The sequence below is a fragment of the Podarcis muralis genome, chromosome 13, assembly GCF_964188315.1.
Source record: "Podarcis muralis chromosome 13, rPodMur119.hap1.1, whole genome shotgun sequence".
Lineage (NCBI taxonomy): Eukaryota > Metazoa > Chordata > Lepidosauria > Squamata > Lacertidae > Podarcis > Podarcis muralis.
This window is the reverse complement of record NC_135667.1, coordinates 28,343,493-28,366,219: the sequence shown is the minus strand read 5'-3', so window position 1 is coordinate 28,366,219 and position 22,727 is coordinate 28,343,493. Positions and strand designations below refer to the sequence as shown.

The window sequence follows — 22,727 nt, the reverse complement described above, 5'->3', positions numbered from 1 at the left end:
TGGGTCGTTTACATACCTTTCCATCACTGTTTAAGGCATTTCCTCATCAATTTCCAAACAGTAAAAAGTTGAGATTCTTTTCAAAAGCAGATTTATTGCGCACAGGGTGACCAAGCCCTTTAATCCGTTTTAATTGCGTACACCTGAATTTCCGACATCGGCTTGAATTCCTCCCACAAAAAAGTAGAGGCTGTCTTGGAAGCACAAGTTTTAAGTAGCCTTTGAATTTCTTTCCTGCAGAAAAAACCCACAAAATCCCAGACCGCAAGAGTTTTAGCTGGTATGCCTTTTGGCAGCAAGAGTTACTGTTTTAAGGGAGATGCAGAGACTGGGAGTATCCTAGTCATAGCTGTCAACATTTCACCCTCTTTTTTTAGGGAAATTCCCTTATTCCGAATAGGATTCCTCGCAAGAAAAGGTAAAAGTTGACAGCTATGGTCCCAGTCCAGCCATTGGGAGTCGTTGGGAATTAAGCCTTTTACCTCCCGAACCCTGTCCTCCTGTCCATGAATCATGGCTCATGCACTTAGGGTTGATTTGCAGAAGATAAAACACTTCCTGCCGTTATGAAAGCCTTTCCTTCTGTCATGCTTGGCTGATGCAGTGAAGGAAAGAGCTGGCTTACTCAGGGCTGGTGACCATTCCCCCCCCCCACCCCTCCATAAAACACTCTTCAAACATCTCCTTTATTTACAAAGCTTTAATAGAGCAGAGAGGCACAAGGAAAGGCATTGCCCAATACACAGGTGGCGGAGTAAGGGTCTAAGAGCATAGGGAGGGAGGGAGAGCAGTTTCAACTATACAAAATGATTAGATTTTAATTTGCAGCTTCCAGAGAGATGAATGGGGCATTGGGGAGGCAGGTGAGAGAGAGAGAGAGAGAGAGAGAGAGAGAGAGAGAGAGAGAGAGAGGTGGTGGTGGCAGGTATTCAGAAGTGAATCAATTGCAGATATCCCCTCCAGCTTATCAGTTCGAAATCAGCTGTGAGTTGTACATTTTCAAACTTGGATTTCTGGGAATCTAACAATGGCCTTCAGGCCAGCTACCTGGTTATTTTCACTGGTCTCACATACTAGTTTTAGAATTTCAGATCTGGATGGGTGAAAAAATGTTAAGAACCGCCATGCTGGATTACACCAAACGAGCAGCCCTGTGGACAACGACAGCTCTTATGCACACACCCCCAAACCCCGGAACCTCACAAGCAAAGGCACAGTAAAGATAGCCACCCTCTTGTCACTTGTGGCCAGCCTCTGGCCGTCAGAAAGATGATATATTCCTTCTGAATGTGGAGGTTTGGATACCAGCGACTGTGGCTCCCCCTCCCCCCACTTCCTTTTCCCTTGTGCTAAATAATTCACGGAACACAAACCAAACACTGCGAAATGAAAGACAAATCTGGAACAGAAAAGAGAAGATAGTTGTTAAAAGGAAATAACCCAATCCATCTTGGTGAAAAAGGAGAGTTTTCCATCAATGGGACAGCTCCCGACTCTACCCCTTCACTGCTTGCGCTAGGTGGTGGTGTGGATAGGGGGTGGGGAGGAACGGTTTTCGGCGCTAAGAGCGCAGGGAGGTCTCTCTTCCCAGCTGGAGCGACTTAGTTCCATAACATGATCTACAGAAGGAGAGGAAAAACATAAGCATTTAGAGGGGGAAAGTTCTCGACCTGTAGGGCATCTGTACATGACAAAATTTTACACCAGTTTCAAATCAGTTTTTCCTCTGGCAGCCATCATTTGTGAAGGTGCCGACATTTCCATGTAAGAAGCCCGTTGCTCTTTCCTATGGCTCCTGTTCCCAGGGTTTCCTGCTGAATGGCTGTGACAGTCAAAACTGGTTCTAAACGTAACTTTAAAAAAATAATCTTCGCTTGTAGAATCCAAAGCAAGAAGAAGAAGAAGAAGGGTTTGGATTTGATATCCCGCTTCATCACTACCCTAAGGAGTCTCAAAGAGGTTAACATTCTCCTTTCCCTTCTTCCCCCACAGCAAACACTCTGTGAGGTGAGTGAGGCTGAGAGACTTCAGAGAAGTGTGACTGGCCCAAGGTCACCCAGCAGCTGCATGTGGAGGAGCGGGGAAGTGAACCCGGTTCCCCAGATTACGAGTCCACCGCTCTTAACCACTACACCACACTGACTCTCAAGGAGGGGATGAGATGGATGTCACAGTTAGGGAATTATGAAGGCATCAACTTCCGTTCCACCCTTTATCAGGATGAAGCCTACATTTTTCGTCTCACTGCCCGATGTGATTGAACTTTTCATAATTGCATTATCATTATGTTATTCTGCACCAATCATTTTAATGCAAAGGAAAGCCAGTGCAAAGTGGAGAGGGGGAAACATCACTGGTTACACGATCATTCTATATTGTTTATAGGTTGAAAACAACAACAGTGAATAATGATCATATTCACTGGATTAATTTCTGTTCTGGACATGGGACATCACCCAGACCACATCACCACCACCACCAATTTGTTTTTTGCACCCTGTCCATCTGACTGCGCTGCTGGACGAATCAGGTATTTTGTCGGGTGCCTGGCAGACCAGCTGACTGCAGCCAGGCAAGTGGAGATGCTAGGCACCAAAGGTGGTACAAGGACATCTCCATCCAGTCACAAAGGGCTGGTTGCCAATCGCAAAATGCGAGTGGCGCCCGGCTAATTTCGAATGCAGACCAAGACCCTTGAAAATCAGGTAGTTCTAGAGCAGTCAGCTAAGGCAACTTTTTAGCTATATAGGGAAGCTGAGGGTGATGAAGCCATTTCTGCTGGTGGTGGGTTGGTGGGGGGCTCTGTAGGACCCAAATGCGGGAGATAAATACTCTTAGTCATAAATAGATCATTCACTTCCCAGCCATGATCTTAAACCAGAGGCAGTGTGGAATATAGAATACAGAGTACTGGGCTTGGACCAGGGCAATCAGGGTTCAAATCACTACAGTCATACCTCGGGATGAATACGCTTCAGCTTAGGCAAATTCGGGTTGCGCTCCACGGAGACCCGGAAGTAATGCAGCACGATACTTCCGGGTTTCGCTGCACGTGCATGCACAGACCGTCAAAATGACGTCATGCGCATGCGCAGAAGCGCCAAAACGTGACCCACGCACACGCAGACATGCGGACACGGGTTACGTTCACTTCGGGATGCGAACGGGGCTCCAGAACGGATCCCGTTCGCATCCCGAGGTACCACTGTATTCTGATGTGAAACTCACAGGGGGAGGGGGGCTTGAGTCAGTCATTATCTTTCATGTTTCACACCACAGAGCATAATCTCATGTACCACAGCAGATTCTTGAAGAGGTCCCAGTTTGAGAGATGGTGGTGACACAATATTAAACCAGCACTATACTTATCCTTTGCGTTGTAAAGTGAACTTAAAATAGTTCAGAGGAGGCCCAGAGATGGAAAGAAGATAAAGTCCCGACCAGAGAAGAATGGCAGATTAAGTTGATGGATTCTGCCAAAATGGCAAAAATGACCAGAAGAATCAGAAATCAGGAAGACCAAAATTTTAGTAAGGGATGGGAGAAATTTATAATTTATCTTAGAAACCATTGTAAACAGCTAAAATCATTAGTAGGACTGGAATAACACTTGTAGTTCAGTGGTGAATTTTGGACATAATGGAGATGTAAAAGATTTGTATTATTATAAAAGATGCAGGAGGAAATGTGATTTAGAATAGGACTCACTGAGGGGAGGAGGGAAGTCCAGGAGATTCTTTGGAATCTTGTTTGGATGTTGGATATGTGATTGTAAAACTTTAATATGAAAAACCAAATAAATATTTTTTTTCTGCCCATGGATCAGCCACTTACTCAGCCTTACTCAGGGTTCTTGTGAGGCAAACAGACAAAACATACTTTTTGTTTAAAAAAACCAACCTATTGCAACACTAGGAATGCAACAACATGTTAAAAGCCAAGGACTAAGCTAGGCACTGTGCTGATAAGCAACCACCAGAGACAGAGCTCCTTTGTTCAGGTACATTACCTGTTAGTGGCGGGTCTCCCTGCTCCGGTCCCACCTCTGTCTCCTGGTTCTGCTGGCCCTGGGCTTCGCCTTCAGCACCTTCTGGTTGCTCAGATTCATTGGGGACTTCCTCTACGGATCCAGCAAAGGATACTTTCTGCCCACCTGATGGGAACAAGCGTCACGCTGACGAGCAAGAAGTGACAAAACATATTTTGCCCTGCAAGCATCCTTTAGAGCAGGGATGGCTAACCCTCAGCTTGTGGCCTGAAGGCGCCACCGCCACATTGGCGGACGTGGCCAAAAAATGGTTGGAAGAGCAGAGAGAGAGAGAGAGAGAGAGAGAGAGAGTGATTCTCCTCTCCACAGCAGCACTCGGATGTTTCGCTGATGCTCAGCCCAGTACTACTGGAGCCTTGGCCTAACAGCTTTGGCCAGATCAGGTGCGGGGGAATTGTTTGGAGGCTGAATGTTATATACTGAAGTTCTCACCCTGGGCCAGCAGGGGGGTACTGTAGATAGTTATGCAAATAAGGGATCGAAAGTAACGTTCAGTGATTGGATAGTTTTAGAAAATTGTTACAGTTACGTTGTACTGGAGCTCTATATAAGCAGGCTGACTGAACCCTTCGGTTCAGTTCTGTTCTGGCCTGTGAATAAACAAGAGCTGTTTGAAGAAACGCTGTGTCGTCTGATATGTTCACCCACAACTTAACACTGAACACATAGCTATAGGCAGCAGAGACCAAACGAGGGCATTCACACCTCACTACAAGTTAATTCTGGGATCAAATACCCCTTCCATTTAAGAGAAAGGGAACTTAAAAATTACTCGTGTGCCATGGAAAAACGTGGAAATTCTAAGGAGCCTAAGTTTCGATACATCCCATATTGTTTAGAGCCCCATATAGATACACCAGCACAGGTACCTTAACTTGCAATTTCCATCCTTTCTGGTGTAGAAGACACTCAGGAATTGTGTTAAAGATTTAAACCAGTGGTGGACCTTGGGGTCTGACACTTCAGCAGCGCCCTGCACAACATCAACATTTGGCCCCTCCTGCCTCTCGCCTTCCATTCTAAATCATTGTTGCAATGCCCCCTGTGGCCCCCCAAGGCTCTGCACCCAGTGCCACCAAACCGGTTGCAACCCCCTCATCTGCTTAAAGTGAAGGGTTAAAAAAACCCCTCTAGAATTTATTTTGTTTATTGATAAAAGCATTCACTGAATTCCATTAAGCCCCCTCTGGTGGTGGGAGTGGGAACAGGGAGGGGGACACAACCCATAATACATAAGAATTATACTGCCCTTTAAGATGTCAAAATAACTTTGCAATTATTATCAGTAATATTTACATCAGCCCTCTAAAGGAGGACATTTTTATAATTATCTCAACATTATCCCCACTTTTGCCGTAATGGACTGTATTTTAGTCCTGATATGGTTCTTCAACCATGGAATGAACTATGATGAAGATAATGAACTGGCTCAATGGGTCCTGAACAATACCAGGCCTCGCATGCAGTCTATTGCTGTTATCACTCTTTAAGTGCCTAAAGCTAAGACAGAATAGCTTGCAATAACCATATAAAGTGCCATAATAATAATAATAATAATAATAATAATAATATATTATTTATTATTTATACCCCACCCATCTGGCTCGGTTTCCACAGCCACTCTGGACGGCGTCCAACAGAATATTAAAATACAGTAATCCATCAAACATAAAAAGCTTCCTTAAACAGGGCTTCCTTCAGATGTCTTCTAAAAGTCTTTAGAACACATATTCCCCCCCCCCCAAAAGAATCATGGAAACTGTGTTTTGTTGAGGGTGCTAGGAACTGTAGCTCTGTGAGGGGCAAACTACGGTTCTTTGCTGAGATCACAGATTGGAAACAGGGCAGAGATCTCAAAAGAAGTTGCAGCGGGAATCACCGGGGGGCGGGGGGGGGGGGAGAGAGAGCCAGAGACTGCAAATCCCATTCAGTCATGGCAGCTTCCCTTTGTCTAACACACACTCTCTTCTCACACACATATGCAAGAGAAATTCACTCACAAACACACCCCGACTCGTGCTGAAGCATTTTGCACACACCAAAACAAGCACAGCGGCTCCATTCCTCCCACCCACCGTCTTCCACAGCATCTTCCTCCTCGGCGATGGCCATTTTTCTTCTGGGAAGCAAGCTCCCTCTGGGAAGAGCCAGTGTTTGGCAATGAGCAATGTTTTGAACAACTCACTCTTAGTTAAATGACTGATTAGAATGGGAATTCTGAAACCTCACGGTTCCAGATTTATACACAGTAGATTTTGACCAGCAGAAGGGAGATCCCTGATGTTATGTAGTGTAGTTTCACCCTGGGCCAACAGGGGGATACTGTATATAGTTTTCACTCAGGTCTGTAGATAGTTTTCACTCAGGTCCGCGGCAGTTATTTTAGGCGGGAACTCTGGGCTGTTGTGGTTACAATGTGACAGCCGGCTGCCTATAAATACAGGCCGGCTGAGCTGTTCACTGTCAGTTCTATTCCAGCTTACCATAATAAAGAGCTACTTGAAGAGATCGCTGTGCCGGCTGCTATGTCAACCCACGACTTAACACTGGCGACGAAGGTGGGATGGATGGACATCAGAGCACAGCCAGATGCGGCCAGCCTCTGAACTGAGCTGAATCACTGAGCTGAATCACAGAGCGAAATCACTGAGCGAAATCACTGGGCAGAACCAGTTCAGAGCTGACTGTTCTGGCTAGAGCACTGTGTTCCATCCATCGCCCTTCACGCCGGCATCGGAATCATGGCTTCACTTGTGCCTCTACCGCCGTTTGCGCCAGCCTCTGAATCATGGGACTCCTACCTCGCTCGGTTCGACTGCTACCTCCAAGCCAACGAACTGACAGCAGTATCACAGGATCGGAAGCGGGGCCTATTCCTCAGCCTCTGTGGGCCTGAGGTGTTTGAGACGGCCCGAGCGTTGGTTGCGCCTGAAGCAGTCCAGGCATCACCATGGGACACGATCCAAGAGAAGCTCCGCAACCACTACGCACCAAAGCCGTCCAAGATTGCTGCCCGCCATGCGTTCTACCACAGGAACCAGGCAGAGGGGGAGTCAATCAACAACTACACCACCGCCCTGCGACAGGCTGCAATGCACTGTGAGTTCCGAGACTTAGACGATGCCCTGATGGATCGAATCGTCTGCGGGGTCCGGGACATCCATCTGCAACGGCGTCTCCTAGCCAAGCCAGACCTCACGCTACAGAAAGCCATTGAGGAGGCTGTGACCTCAGAAGCTGCTGAACGCTCCGCTCAGGAGATCCGCAAGTCCAGCAGCCTGCGTCTTGCTAGGGAGCCCGTTCCGGTGCATCATGAAGAGGCCAGCAGTGAGGAGGCATCCTCCAGTGAAGACGATGATGTGCACCAGACAAAGCGGGAGCGCAGGAAGTTCCAACAGAAGTCCAAGGGCCAACCGGAATGTGCTGGCTGCGGAGGCAACCATTCCCGTGCCAAGTGTCGATTTAGAGACGCCATCTGTAGGAGGTGTTCCAGAAGGGGCCACATCGCTAAGGTCTGCCGATCGGCTCCGTCTGACACCCCCCCTTCATCGACTCGCAAGTCCAAGTCTTCACTCCAGTCTGCCAAGGAAAGTTGTTTCGCTCTCACCAACTGCCGCTGCCCGTCTGGAACCACGATTGGCCAAACCGACTCGCCTACGAGACGCAAGCTGAACGTCACGGTGCTCATTGAAGGAGCTCCATGTGACATGGAGATCGACACCGGGTCTGCCCTGTCCATCGTGTCATGGAGCACCATCAAAAGACTGGTACCCAGAGTGTCCAAAAGGCAACTCGACTCTCACCGCGTACACCTGAGAGACTACCAGGGAAACGACGTTCCCGTGGTAGGCGTTGGCCGGTTCCGGATCGCCTTCAAGGATTTTTCGGGCCTGCTCCGGTTGGTGGTGGTCGAAGGTCAGCGGCCAAGCCTCCTAGGGCTAGACTGGTTTGATGCCCTCGGCCTGGAAGTCACCGGCATCAACTGCATCTCTAACGCAGAGACTGAGGGTCTGGTCAAAGACTTTGCCGAGGTTTTTGACGGCACCTTGGGCCAATATACAGGTACGCCCATCTCCTTTAGCCTGGATCCACAAGTCGCCCCCATCAAGCTAAAGCCACGCCGGGTTCCCTTTGCTCTCAAGGCTAAGGTGGACGAACAACTGGACAAACTGATCGCCCAAGGAGTTTTGGAGCCGGTTGACCACGCAAAGTGGGAAACCCCCATCGTCACGCCTGTCAAGCCAGATGGGTCGGTGAGAATCTGCGCTGACTACAAGTGCACGATCAACAAGGCACTTCAGCAGCACGCTTATCCGGTTCCTGTTGTCCAACACCTGCTGCATTCCCTGGGTGAGGGTAAGGTCTTCGCTAAGCTGGACCTTGCCCAAGCCTATCAACAACTGCCAGTCGATGATGCCACTGCTGAAGCCCAGACGATCGTCACCCACCGGGGGGCATTCCGTTGCCGCCGGTTGCAGTTCGGGGTGAGTGTGGCTCCTGGCATCTTCCAAGGCCTTATGGAGCGTCTCCTGCAAGGGCTTCCGGGCGTGGTACCATATTTTGATGACGTCTTGGTGTCTGCAGACTCACACCAGCAGCTGTTCGAGCGTCTCCGTGCCGTGCTGACCAGGTTCCAGGAGGCCGGGCTCAAGGTAAAAAGGGAGAAGTGCCAGATCGCCGTTCCACAGGTAGAGTTCCTGGGCTATCTTATCGATGCCTCCGGTCTTCATCCAACCACATCCAAGATCCGCGCTATCCAGCAGGCTCCCACTCCAAAGAACAAAACGGAGTTGCAGGCGTTCCTGGGGCTGCTGAACTTTTATAACATGTTCCTGCCCCACAAAGCCACAGTGGCTGAGCCTCTTCACCGACTCCTTAGCACTAAGACGCCTTGGGCCTGGGGTCATCGGGAGACGGCGGCCTTCAACGCGGTCAAGGCTCTCCTTTCTTCGGACAGTGTGCTGGTACAGTACAGTGAATCCAGGCCGCTGGTCCTTGCCTGCGACGCCTCACCTTTTGGCATCGGGGCTGTCCTTAGTCACCGTTTTCCAGATGGAAGAGAAGCACCGCTCGCCTACTTTTCCAGGACACTATCTCCGACGGAACGGAATTACAGCCAGCTCGACAAGGAGGCATTGGCACTTGTGGCTGGAGTGAAGAGGTTTCATGAATACCTCTATGGCAGGACTTTTGACCTCATCACTGACCACAAGCCACTCCTGGGCCTCCTCGCCGGTGATCGTCCAACTCCACCGGTCCTCTCACCACGCATGCTGCGATGGACTGTTTTCCTGGCTGCCTACCACTACCGGCTCATCCACCGCCCGGGGAAATCGATGGGCCATGCCGACGCCCTCAGCCGTTGCCCTCTTCCAGCATTTGTGGAAGACCCGGCTCCAGCTTCATCGCTCCTTCTGATTGAGGATCTTCCGGCAGCGCCTGTGTCGGCTGCCACTGTGGCCTCCGCATCTGCCCAGGATCGCACCATCAGCCGGGTGCTCAACTGGGTGTGGAGGGGGTGGCCACAAGGGCCCTTTGCATCGGAGTTCCAGCCCTTCGCAACCAGACAACATGAACTCTCAGCTCATCGCGGCTGTCTGCTGTGGGGAGACCGCGTCGTGATTCCCCAGGGACTCCGTCAGCGCGTCCTGGAGGCTCTGCACGTTGGCCACCCGGGAATTGTCAAAATGAAGGCGTTGGCTCGGTGTTACGTCTGGTGGCCTAATATGGACGATGCCATCACTGCCTGGGTGTCCGCCTGTCAAGCGTGCCAGGAGTCGAGGCCTGCACCACCGGCAGCTAAGGGATACACGTGGGAGACGCCAAAGACACCCTGGTCGAGGGTGCACATCGATCTGGCTGGCCCCTTTCACGGCCGGACCTTTATGGTAGTGGTGGACGCCTATTCCAAATGGCTGGAGGTCGCCCTGATGCCCTCCACCACTACCGAAGCTGTCATCCGGGTGCTGCGAGGCCTGTTTGCAACGCATGGGTGTCCTGATGTCCTTGTCTCTGACAACGGACCGCAGTTCACATCAGGCACGTTTGAGCGGTATCTTTTGGGACTGGGCATCCGCCATGCCCTAACGGCACCCTTTCATCCATCCAGCAACGGGCAAGCGGAAAGAATGGTGCGCTCGACAAAAGAGGCACTGGCGCGCCTGGACCGGGGAGACTGGCATGAGCGGGTCGCCGAATACTTGTTCGCGCAACACATCACCCCTCATGCGGCCACAGGGAGGAGTCCTGCGGAACTGCTTATGGGCCGCCGCCTCAGGTCACCGCTCGACCGGCTACACCCAGACTTTGCCGTGGCTGAACCCCCAGGCTGTGCCAACGCACCACGGTCATTTGTCCCAGGAAACCAGGTCTTTGCCCGGAACTATGTGGGGGACATCCCTTGGGTGCCAGCCACAGTAGTGGGAGTCACTGGACCTCGCTCGTACCAGGTGGCACTCGAAGACGGGCGCTTGTGGCGACGGCACATAGACCAACTTAGGCGCAGGGTTGGGGACTTGGACACTACCGAGGTGCCCCCAACTGCGCTTGCGGCTCCAGAAGAGACACGTACAGATGGCGAGGCCCCACCTACACCTCCCTCGCAAACTGCCAGCGTGGAGCCGAACCAAGCCGTCTCAGAACAGACTCAGACCACTCCACTTGCGGAGGCTCCACTCACAGCAGCGGATCCAGGGGAGTTGGTTCCAACGCCACCTAGGGTCGCACCACAGCCTCAGCGAGAACTGTGTGGCCCTCCGGACTTGGCTACCAGTCCCCGGCGGTCTGGCAGAGTTTCCAAGCGCCCAACTCATTTAAAGGACTATGTTGTTGGACAGGTATCACTGTTGGTCTAAGTATGGGAAATGTAACCGATATGCTTTTGTGCCTAATTGAACCATTACGCGTAGTGCTGTATATAAGGAAACCATTACGATTGTAACTAACGCCTTATCTCGGTGGGGAGGGGTGTTATGTAGTGTAGTTTCACCCTGGGCCAACAGGGGGATACTGTATATAGTTTTCACTCAGGTCTGTAGATAGTTTTCACTCAGGTCCGCGGCAGTTATTTTAGGCGGGAACTCTGGGCTGTTGTGGTTACAATGTGACAGCCGGCTGCCTATAAATACAGGCCGGCTGAGCTGTTCACTGTCAGTTCTATTCCAGCTTACCATAATAAAGAGCTACTTGAAGAGATCGCTGTGCCGGCTGCTATGTCAACCCACGACTTAACACCTGACATAATGGAAACGGCCCCCAAATGGGTAAATGTAAGGTATGCTTTGGCTGTGTATAATAATAATAATAATAATAATAATAATAATAATAATGGCAGGGAACATGGGATGCCTGAACCTGAACGCAAAACGTGTGAACTACTCTAATTCAGCCATTCTTCTCCAGGATTTTCTGAAATTTCACCATATTATGCTGCCCTCAACCCACCCAAGGCATATTCTTTATGCCAAATTTCACACGGATAGGACAAAACCTCGTTTCATGAAGCTTTGCAGTGACAGAATGGGGGGAAAGTCAACTGCCTTTGCTGTTAAGCCATGTATGTATATAATATTTAACCTGCTTGCTGATCAAACAGCTTTAATTGTCTCTGTGTCTGAAGGCTCTCTGTGCAACTGAGAACCCTTACACATTGCAGTAGAGAGGGCAATCTCTGTCTTTCACAGACTGATCTCTGAAGACCGGAGCAGGCCACTTCAAATGGCTTGGTGGGCCTCATTCTGCCCAATGTCCACCATCCCCAGTAGCATCCTAGAGGAGAGCACCAGGATCCAGTGAGGGCACACCACAAGCCTATAAAACTCTTCTTCCCCAAGTATATAAGCAATGAAACCTTGATTGATGTTCAGGGCTGGCAGCTATCCCTGACAGTTAGCTCTTGGCCACTATATGGTGCAGCAGAGGATTCTGGGAAAGAAAAAAAAGGCTCCTCTCTAAGCCCTCAACAATGGTACAAGGTTCCTGTTCAAAGGGACTGTTGTGGAGAAGGGACACGCCACAACATTTTATTGAGATTCCACTTCTGTACTCACAAAATATGTACAGATCTGCCTATGATTCTGTTTCCATGGAGACCGTGGCTGGAGAAGGACAATAGTTCCTACAGGCAGATGACAGTGATAAGGCAGATGACAGTGATAAGGCAGAGAGAGAGAGAGAGAGAGAGTTGCCCACCACTGCCATTGTTCGCAGCTTTCAAAAGTTTTTTTTTTTTTTTTTAGAGCATCAGAATCCTGCATAATCTTCTCGTGCATAGCCAGCTGTGCCCGCTTCTTGAGCTATCTGATTTGGCTACAGCGATGCACGACTTAAGTTACATGCCATTTGGATTACTGTAACACGCTCTTTGTGGGGCAGCCTTTGGAAAGTGCTCAGAAACTTCAGCTGGCTCAAAGAGCTGCAGCCGGATTGTTTACCTGGGCTTGTTGTGTGGAGCGTACGACTCCCTTGCGACAACAGCTCCACCGACTACCTGTCGGTTTCCAGGAACAATTCAAAATGCTGGTTGTGACCTATAAGGCCCTACACAGGTTCAGTCCAAAGCTATCTGAAGGACTCTATTCCCTCAGACGAACCTAGCTGGATTTTGAGATCTTCAGGGGAGACCCTTCTCTTGCTCCTGCCACCTCACAGGGGTGCTTGGCAGAGATGTGGGAGACGGCCTTCTTGGTGGCGGCTCCCAGGCTTTGGAACTCCCTTCCTAGAGAAACTAGACTGGCTCCCTCCTTGTTGTCCTTCTGCCAGCAGGTGAAGACTTTCTTGTTCCAACAGGCTTTTGGGAACTGACTGCTTTGAATAAAAGGGCTGGTGCCGTGCTGTTTTTAATGTAATTATTTGTATGGTTTTAACAGGTTTTATATATTATATAGTTTTAATATATCAATGTTTAATTGTTTTCTAATGATTCCCCCCCCTATGCTTTTAGTGGTTCTTATTTTTATCTGTAAGCTGTTTTGAGTTCTGTCACGGAAAAATGTGGGGTGGTAACACCACCACCAACAACAAAGTATGCGCCCCGTGGGCAATGACGCTGCTGCCATGCCATCTTTCACTCTCAAAAGCTTTTTGCCTTCGCCCATATAACCTAAGTGATAAATCCCACTTAAGCCCTGCAGTTGTCGCACAAACATTTACCTTTCCGTTTCTGTGATTTGGAGAGTGCAGGATAGATGGGATGCTCAGATTCTTTGGGCTTGTTTTCCAAGACTTCTCAGGCAGCCGTGATGGTGATTGAAGAGGAAAAAAGAGAGAGAAAATATCACTACCCACAAATGCCCCATTGTGTGCATTTGAATTTGTATGTTGTCTCCTCTGCCTGCGTGCTTCTTTCGCTAGTCTGAAGACCACGTGCGTGTGTGTTCCAATTAAACACGATGCGGCCTTCTTGTTGTGTCTTGGATTAAATCTAGATGCATCCAGCAGCAACATTATCAGGTAGGATAACAGAGGCTGCGGCATCTTTGTGATTCAGCTGGTTTTATAGCAACACAATCTTCTCCAAGGGTGCTTCCAGATATATACATTTATTGTGGGATCAATGCTCCTCACACATACAAGTTGTTGGTTGTTGTTTTCTTGCAGCAAACTCTCAACAACTATCTTTTGCAGTATTAAGCCCGTATCTGGAAGGACCATAAGCAACAGCCAGTGTTGCCAAATGCACACCGAACAGTGAGAAGGTGGCACACATACACACAAACATATGGACCAATGAACAATCTGGGAGCACTTGATATTGTAGCGCTGTGGAAGCTAAGGTCAGTGCTGTGATGGAGCCCCATGCACGCTGCTCTGTGCTTTCAAAGAAAAAGCAGGCAGTCGCTGTCAAAAACACCGAGAGTATATGCACAGATCATTTAGTGATGGAGGGGGGAAAGCAAATTATTAAGAGCCAAGGATAACAGAAGTAAATTAACATGTCACGCCCACACAATTCCCAGTGAATGCAATACATGTGTGGAAAGCAGCAATCTAGCATTCTATCAAATTGCTGACATCTAAGATGCGGATCAGAAGGAGATATATTTGGACACATAATACAGCTCCAGCCAGACTGTACCACTTTCAGAGTACAGATGGGAAATGCATGTAAGAGTACTACCATATATAGTCATGGAGAAGTGGATGTTACATTTTTCTATGTGGGTTTGGGATTTTTTGGGGGGGTATGGTGGAGCATTCAAGCACACCATTACTGAGCTGCATCTAAGGGGTGTATAATCTCGGGATAGATATATCTGCTGATTGAGCGGCTCAGCTCTTCGACATCTTCTCCCTTGCCACTCTTGCTGGTTCTTGTCCCTATGAACCTGGGACTAATAACACCCAAGATATCTCTTCTCTTCCCTGCCTCAGCTATCTGTGTAAGCTGGGAGCTGAGTGGTAGGGAAAGTGGCAGGGCGGTATGAAGGTAGATGGAGACTATGGGGGATATGATGAATACGTGTATGGCACAGTGCTGCTTCTGGTGTGGAGAGATAAACCCAGGAAAAGCTTCCCAGCCTTCTCACACCATGGCACAAAGGCGTGCCAATTTTTTGGCCATTCCTCCTCGCCTCACCCTCACTCTGGACGCTTTGCGTACTTGGGTCGCATTAAATGTTGTCATTTCTAATGTGTACTTGGGTCGCAAAAATGTTGTCATTTCTAATGTGGCTATTGCGGTAAAGAGATTTTTTTTTTGGGGGGGGGGGAGAATACCAATACAGGCCCTTGCCAATGGCGCAAGGGACCCTAGGTATGCCTCTGCATGGAATGCTATATACATCTTGCGTATTCAATTTGTAAGTTTAAAACACTTGTTGTAGATTTGGCACCTCCTGAATTTCCCTTGTAAGACCGGCAGGCATTCCTTGCTTGTTCCAAGTTATGAAAAGGTTGATAAAATAATTGGTTAAAACCAATTTAAAATTGGTTAAAATTGTGTGATCTGTGGAGCCAACTTCCTGACCTGACGCCATCTTTACCGGAAGTCTCCTTGCTTGTTTGCTATTTAACCAGAGCTCTCATAAGTTCCGATTAAGGCAACCAGAAGAAAAAAAGATGGGCAGAGCCTCCTGTAACTTTCGCAATAGATTGCGAGACTATTTGGCACATGCAGTTTATCATGAAAGGGTAAGAGAATCCCCCTTTTGCACAACTGCAAAGCCCACAGGGCTGTTTGACTTTGGACAGCTCCAGTGCTGATTGCTCTGATTATGTAACTCTCGGATAGATTGCCAGGACGCAGATCTGACATGAGAGGAAGATGTTTTCTTACCAGTGCATTGCCTGAGCAAGGCTGCCTTGGAAGCTGGGCCCAACTGGGATGCTGTAATAGACAATAAAGAAATATGAGTTGGGAAAGGAAAACATGGTCAAAACATCTTTTCTTTTTCCTTTTACTAACTTATTTATTGATACTTCTTCATAGATATGCAAAAACACAAATCCATTACAAAGTATCTTTTTTATAATATACTAAGATAAAATAGCTACTTAGCCAAAAAAGGAACAAAGTCAGAAAGAATAAAAGACAAGAACAGGAGAGAACTGAAGAAAAGAAAAAGGGAAAGAAAGGAAAAACTAAAGAAAGACAGAAATGAGTCAAAGGACTTCCAGTTCTCTGTCCAGCAGCAACATATAACATCCATTCCTTAAAATCCAACCATTCTATCATCTACAAACCAGTCTTTTTTCAATCTTCAAATCCAGATATTACAAGTTCACTTTCTTTTCTTGCACAAAAAGCCCATACGAAATTTCCGATGCTTAACAGATGCCAGTAATGATTTTTCTCTAATTAAACATGCTAACTTTGCCATCTCAGCCAGATCCAAAAACACCATTGCCTAATTGTGCGGCAGCATTTTGAAAAGAAAAGGAACAAGAAACCAAGTTTCCAGTCCCTGTCAACACATCACTGGCGCAGAACACGGTTAGGTGGTTCTTTCCCCCTTTATTCAGGTTGCAGCTGGTTTGGGCAGAGGGAACACATCCAGCACAGTATTTCACAAGATGTTGCAGGAAATATGAATTGTGGCTAATGTTATATGTATGCCAGTTCCCAAACTTGGGATGGGAGCCCACTAGACGCAGAGTAAATGTGTGTGTGTGTAGACACAGCCTGAGAATCAGTGTGTGATCACAAAGCTCCCGCTAGGATCTTATAAACCCCAGCCACATCCATGTACCAACTTGGCACCATCCTCCTCTTCGCTTTCCCCCTGCCCTCCCTCTGCAGTTTGAAAGAGGCTCCGTGTGGCCACAATTTCGTGATGATCTGAAATCCACAGAAGCCAGCTTTTTTAAAAACTGCCGGACACCTAGCAACTACCCCCCCAAACTCCAGACCTTTTGCTCTGATATAGCAAGAGGGAGTGAATTTGTGGACAGAAGGGGCTGGAGGCGGGAGAGAGAAAGATGCCTTGTATAGATGCCACCTCTCCCATCTCACAGCTCTTTCCTGCTGAGGAAGATGGTTTCTAGGAGACTAGCAGCTTCTCCCCATACTGGGGGTAAGGAGCTTGTGTGTGTGTGTGTGTGTGTGTGTGTGTGTGTGTGTGTGAGAGAGAGAGAGAGAGAGAGAGAGAGAGTTGGGAGAGGGGGGGGAGGAGGAACCATTTACAGGTTTCTCCCTGACAGCAGAGGTGCTAAATGAAGGGAAATGTATTCAGTACATGCAGCGAACCCCCCAGCGAGTGGGATACATGGCGAACAGCGGGAGAAAGCCCTTTAAATAGAAGAGCATTGCCATGGAAACAGCCCACCTGCTTGAGAACGACTTGACCTCGAGAACCAGCCGCTCCCTGCTCTCCAGAGCACCCTTTGAGCTATCACCTCAGGCTGAAGCAAATGCATTTTATGGGGGGGGGGGGCAGCAGAAATGGGGAGAAGTCAGGGGAAGGAATTCTATCTTTCAACCAAGTAGGGGAGGATAAATGCCAAAGCGGAGAATTATAATTTGATTTATTTATTTTTTTGACGTGGAGTGAAAAGAAATGTCTGAAACAATAGTTAGGAATTTAGCAAAATCATAGGGGTTGCCAAAACTTGCAATTTAAAATAAAATAAAATAGCAGTGCCATTATGATGGCAGAAGCCAGTTTCTTGATTAAGAACTTCCAAGGGGACCAGCCATGTTTAGACTATTGCAGCAAAAAAGCAACAAGTCAAGAGCCCTGAAGGCTGCTGAATTCAGTATGGCATAAGCCTTCGAGCAAATGCCACAATAAATGCATTAGTCTTTAAGGTGACACAAGACTCTTTGGTGTTTCTGATTCACTGGATTAGACATGGCGTATCTGCAGGAGCAGACAGCCAGATGTCCCTGAGAAGTCAAAAGTAGGCAACTGAGCGGCTGGGCCATCGCTTGCTATTTCCCCCCAACAACCTGCAGAGGTATACAGTGGTACCTCGGGTTGCATATGCTTCAGGTTACATACACTTCAGGTTACAGAGTCCACTAACCCAGAAATAGTACCTCGGGTTAAGAACTTTGCTTCAGGATGAGAACAGAAATCGTGCTCCGGCGGTGCGGCGGCAGCGGGAGGCCCCATTAGCTAAAGTGGTGTTTCAGGTTAAGAACAGTTTCAGATTAAGAACGGACCTCAAGAACGAATTAAGTACTTAACCCGAGGTACCACTGTACTGCTTTGAATTGTGGAGGTTCCATTTGGCTTGTCATGGCTACTAGACCTGCCCCCTATGACTATATCCTATCCTTTCAAGAGCAACCAACAGTGAAGGCAAGCGCTAAACGATTTGGCAATGAATGGAAGAACTATGCATTTCGTGAAGAAAGACTCGAGGGGAGGATTTAGAAGAGGCAGGCTGCATGCATGCACCCCTCAGTTCCACAAAAAGCCAAGTTTTGGGTTGAAGAAACCCAAATGATGAATTTCAAATTCACTTTGCAGATGATGGCCTTGATCCAGGTAAATGAGTCATGGCTGAGGAGCGGAACCCAAGTGAGTCATGGCTAATTCATTCCCCCAGTTGCAGGGGGACTGCGATGACTAACCTCAGATGTATTGGGGACGATGTATATTTTCGGGTCTGTGCTGGTTATCTTTGCATACTTAATTCTGCATGCAAAATTTAGCTTTTTAACAACTGGGAAATGCTTGGCAAGGAGCCGGCGGGAAGCGAAGTCGTAGGGGATGGGTCCACACTTGCACCCATAAGGCTAGGCAGTTAAGATCTAGACTTGGATTACAAATAGACAGTAGGAGCAAGACTGGATTCTGGGGAGATGGAGCAATGTAAATTTGAGCTTCCAGTAGATTCTCCCTATACAGTGGTACCTCAGGTTACATACGCTTCAGGTTACATACGCTTCAGGTTACACTCTGCTAACCCAGAAATAGTACTTCGGGTTAAGAACTTTGCTTCAGGATGAGAACAGAAACCGTGCTCCGGTGGTACAGCAGCAGCAGCAGAAGGCCCCATTAGCTAAAGTGGTGCTTCAGGTTAAGAACAGTTTCAGGTTAAGAACGGACCTCGAGAACAAATTAAGTCCTTAACCCAAGGTACCACTGTATATTGGGAAGTGGGCTCTCCTGCTGCAACCACGAAGGCAATAAGTTTGCTAGAGAGAAGAGAAGAGAAGAGAAGAGAAGAGAAGAGAAGAGAAGAGGAAAACATGGAAGCTGGAGTGGACAGCTCATCCCTCTCTGTATCCCAGCAGCACTGACATCTGAGTTTGTTGCAGATGAAAGCTAGGCTGCTTCCTGTTGCCAGTAGCAGTGCAGGCAGAGAGTGGGGAAGTATTCATCTATTTTAGGCTTGGGAAACGATTTGTTTTCCATACTCCACTTGTGGGTTTCCCGGAAGCATGTGGCTCGAAACAGGATGTTGGACTAGCTAGATGGGCCTTCAGTCTGAAGGGTTGTATATATATATATATATATATATATATATATATATATATATATATATATACATTTCCTATGGAACATAATCTAGGCATATCCTTTTCTCTGCTGTGGTTTCAGATGAATGATTGAACTTTCCTTTCCTTTGCTACGGTGCTTAGACTCAAGGCAGCGCAAAACAATTTTCTGCAATTCCCAGAAAATACTCCTGCACTTTCCCCCCTGGTTTTGGTGTGGGCTCCTACAGTGTAATGTGTTTTCTTATTCCTTTCTCCTTTTCCTTCCCTTCCCTATCCATTCATACTCTACTGACCAAAGAGAGCGAATGCAACGACGGTGTTAAGATGGTGCTGTGCAGGTAATAACTTTAATAAACCAACACAATGGCTTCAGAACAAATTGACATGTGACTCATCCGCTGTAGGAGCTACCTAGAAGCTGCCAGGCCCAGCCATGCCAAGGGCAAGATGGGTATTTTCTGCTGCCCCCTGCTGGCACCACAGTCTCCCTCCCCCGCCTCTCGTGTGTCTGCTTGCTATTGTCATTGCTTACCCCCGGGCTTGCAAAGGCCGGGCATCTCCCTCACGGTGTCATCTGAATCCTGAGCTTCTTCCTCTTCCTCCTCCTCGTCCTCATCTTCCTCGTCCTCCTCAACATCCTCAGGGTAGTCGTCATCCATCCAGGAACTGTTGGATTCCAAATGGCTTTGTGCTAGGCGCTGCACAGCTGTCAAAGATCGAAAATTCGGCAGGTGAGATTTGCTTAGGAGGGCTCAAAGAGAAATTGGAATTTGGAACTGGAGAACCTCGAATAATGAATTTAACTTCACTGACACCTTGTGAGTTACTGCTGTCTTGCTCCTGGCTCTCATCTTGAAGCAGCACCACATTAGACTCACAACCGCAGCTAAGGGAGATCCTCTGGGCACATCAACCTCTTTCCCCCAGCCCTCAATTATCCTCCTCTTTCTTTCTTCTTGATCCTTACAACCTCTTCTGGCAACACTCAGCCCATCCAGATTCCAAACCCTGCATGTTTTTTTATTCCTCTCCCCATCTTGCCCTTTGCCTCTCAGGTCTCCTGCTGTGTTTAGCAACTCTGGAAGATTTCCATCCACTCCAAGCAACCTTCTCCTGCTTTCACTATAAGGAGGCCTTGAAATAGCCTATCAATAGTGAGCACCTGAAAAAACAGACTGAGCAGGCTCACAGCAGGTACCTAGCCACAGTCTCTCCCACCCCAGTGAGATGTATTTTCTATTGAAGGTATATTTTAGATATGTATTAGCATGTGCAAATCCATGTCCTTGTTCTCTTCTTGGTGCTGAACTTCCTTTTTAAAAACAAAACAAAACACAATGTGTTAAGTTCCCACCCTAGTAGGAAGTAAAATGTCTGCAGAAACTTTGCATGAATCGCCAGAATTTATTAAAGCGACCTGCAGGGAAACAATTAACATTTTTAAAAAGGCCAGTGGGTCGAAATAAATGCATAAAATCTAATACATATCACCTGGTTGACCTCACAGAACCATCTGCCTTGGCGTCACCGAGATGGCAAACCTGAATCTGAGTGGTACCACTTCAGAGTACAGGTAGAGAGGTCCATGAGATTGAAATAATAATAATAATAATAATAATAATAATAATAATAATAATAATGATGATGATGATGACCCTTCATGTCATGGTGAAGGTTCTAGCTACCCTTCTCCCTGACATGCTCATACCCTCCAACATTTCTCTTATGAAAATTGGGACATCCTATTCCATCATAATAATACTTTTATTATTTATACCCCGCCCATCTGACTGGGTTGCCCCAGCTACTCTGGGTGGCTTCCAACCTATATTAAAACATAATAAAACATTAAACATTACAAAAAATCTTTCCTATACAGGGCTGCCTTCAGAAGTATTCTAAAGGGGGTTGCATAACTCCATACCCTTCAACATTTCTCTGATGAAAATAGGGATGTCCTAAGGGAAAGCGGGACATTCCAGCATCAAATCAGAAACTGGTACTGCTTCTGTAAATCCAGGACTGTGGGGTCCTCGGTCGTACAAGCCTAAGATCATGCCTGTTTCTTTGGCAAATCCAGAACTGCACAAGAAGCTGTGGCCATGTTGCCCCATTCCTCCCCACTCCCTACCGAGTCCTATTGCCCAACCTCCCCCCCAGCTTTTGGGGGGTCACAGAAGAAGCTTGTTTGCTTCATCTGGCTGGAGGGGAGCAGAGCATGGGGTAAAGGGACTGAGCGGGGAGAGGAGCAAGAGAAACTACTGATGCAGCTTCCACATCTGCAGGTCTGTTAAAACTGACAAACTCCAAAGCAGACATAATCTCATTAATAACCCAGTCTCTCCTCCTACTCTCCCCCTGCTGCCAGAAACATTCACCGTTCCCTGACCCAGGGCACTGCAACGTCCCCCCTCCCGAAGCCAAAACGACCTTTCAGTTTTCTCAGAGATACCACAGTGTTATAAATAATTCTATATCTGGCACCTTCACCCTCAGCAATCAGAATGTCCCTAAACATTCCATGGCAGCTGAAAAGTCCGATTAGCAAGGTTGTTGGGTGTTTTTTTTAACTTATCCCTTTTTCAATCACAGAATCTCTGAAGGCGATAATTTGAAACACTGCCCACAATAAGAGCACCTTAACATCTGACAGACGAAACTTCGGTTTTGATGGGATCAAAAGAACATTGATGTGCATTTATTTAGAAAAAGAAGAGATTAGTTCTTTGAGAAAGTACAGGCACGCAGGGTAGGGCGGGAATTTTCCCACACCACCTGAACTGGCTTAAAGTTCTATAGAAAAGTTTGCACAAAGGGGAAAAATGGTTTCCTTGTTCAATAAACTTGGCAGGGACCTAGTCCTCAGTGAGGAATGTGATTCGCCTTGTTTGGGGAAGAAAAATAGCCACAAGGGAGAGAGAGAGAGAGAGAGAGAGAGAGAGAGAGAGAGAGAGAGAGAGAGAGAGACAATCTTTTCCTTGTTCAGAAGAGGCTTTTTATTTGGTAGTGTCAACTTTTTCCTCTTCGTACCCTCTTTGCAGACACACCTTCCTTTGCTTTCCTTTACACAAGCCCTGCTGTTTGTTTACCAAAGGTCAAACATACGGTACTTTAGACCAGGGGTAGGCAACCTAACGCCCGTGGGCCAGATGCGGCCCAATCGCCTTCTCAATCTGGCCCACGGACAGTCCGGGAATCAGTGTGTTTTTACATGAGTAGAATGTGTGCTTTTATTTAAAATGCATATCTGAGTTATTTGTGGGGCATAGGAATTCGTTCATTTCCCCCCAAAATATAGTCCAGCCCACCACATGTTCTGAGGGACAGTGGATCGGCCCACGGCTGAAAAAGGTGCTTGACCCCTGCTTTAGACCTCATCATTCATCAGCTAAGGTTTCGGCCGGGGGGGTGGGGGGCTGAAATTGGAAGTTTGCATATATAGTGGAGTTAGGGTAGCTATGTGTCCTAATTTAAAGAGGATAGTCCTCTATTTGAAGGGCTGCCTGATCCCAGTCTGGTTTAAACCTAAAGAACCCTAGGAAGGAGGGGAGCAGGAGGGACCTTGCAGGATCTGCAGTTAGCAGCTGGGCAGCAGCCTGAGCAGCCACACAGGTCACGTGCTCTGTATTCCACACTATGGTGAGATCATAGAATTGCAACGCTGGAAGGGACCCTGAGGGCCATCTAGCCCAACCCCCTGCAATGCAGGAATCCCAACCAGATTATACAAGACAGGTGGCCATCCAGCATCTACGTAAAAACCTCCAATGAAGGAGAGTCCAGCACCTT

General features: G+C 47.7%; 1 protein-coding gene across 1 annotated transcript in view; it reads right to left on the bottom strand.

Annotated features, from left to right (window-relative positions):
- Nucleotides 1-685: 685 nt before the first annotated feature.
- Nucleotides 686-22,727, bottom strand: part of PPP1R1B (protein phosphatase 1 regulatory inhibitor subunit 1B) — a 55,963-nt gene continuing 33,921 nt past the window's right edge. The window contains exons 5-9 of the mRNA XM_028702784.2: nucleotides 19,471-19,644; nucleotides 15,324-15,374; nucleotides 13,199-13,270; nucleotides 4,010-4,153; nucleotides 686-1,619 (exon numbers count right to left, since the gene is read on the bottom strand). Of these exons, the coding sequence (XP_028558617.2) occupies nucleotides 1,516-1,619; nucleotides 4,010-4,153; nucleotides 13,199-13,270; nucleotides 15,324-15,374; nucleotides 19,471-19,644 (545 nt within the window). The 3' untranslated portion in view covers nucleotides 686-1,515. The remainder of the gene's footprint in view (nucleotides 1,620-4,009; nucleotides 4,154-13,198; nucleotides 13,271-15,323; nucleotides 15,375-19,470; nucleotides 19,645-22,727) is intronic.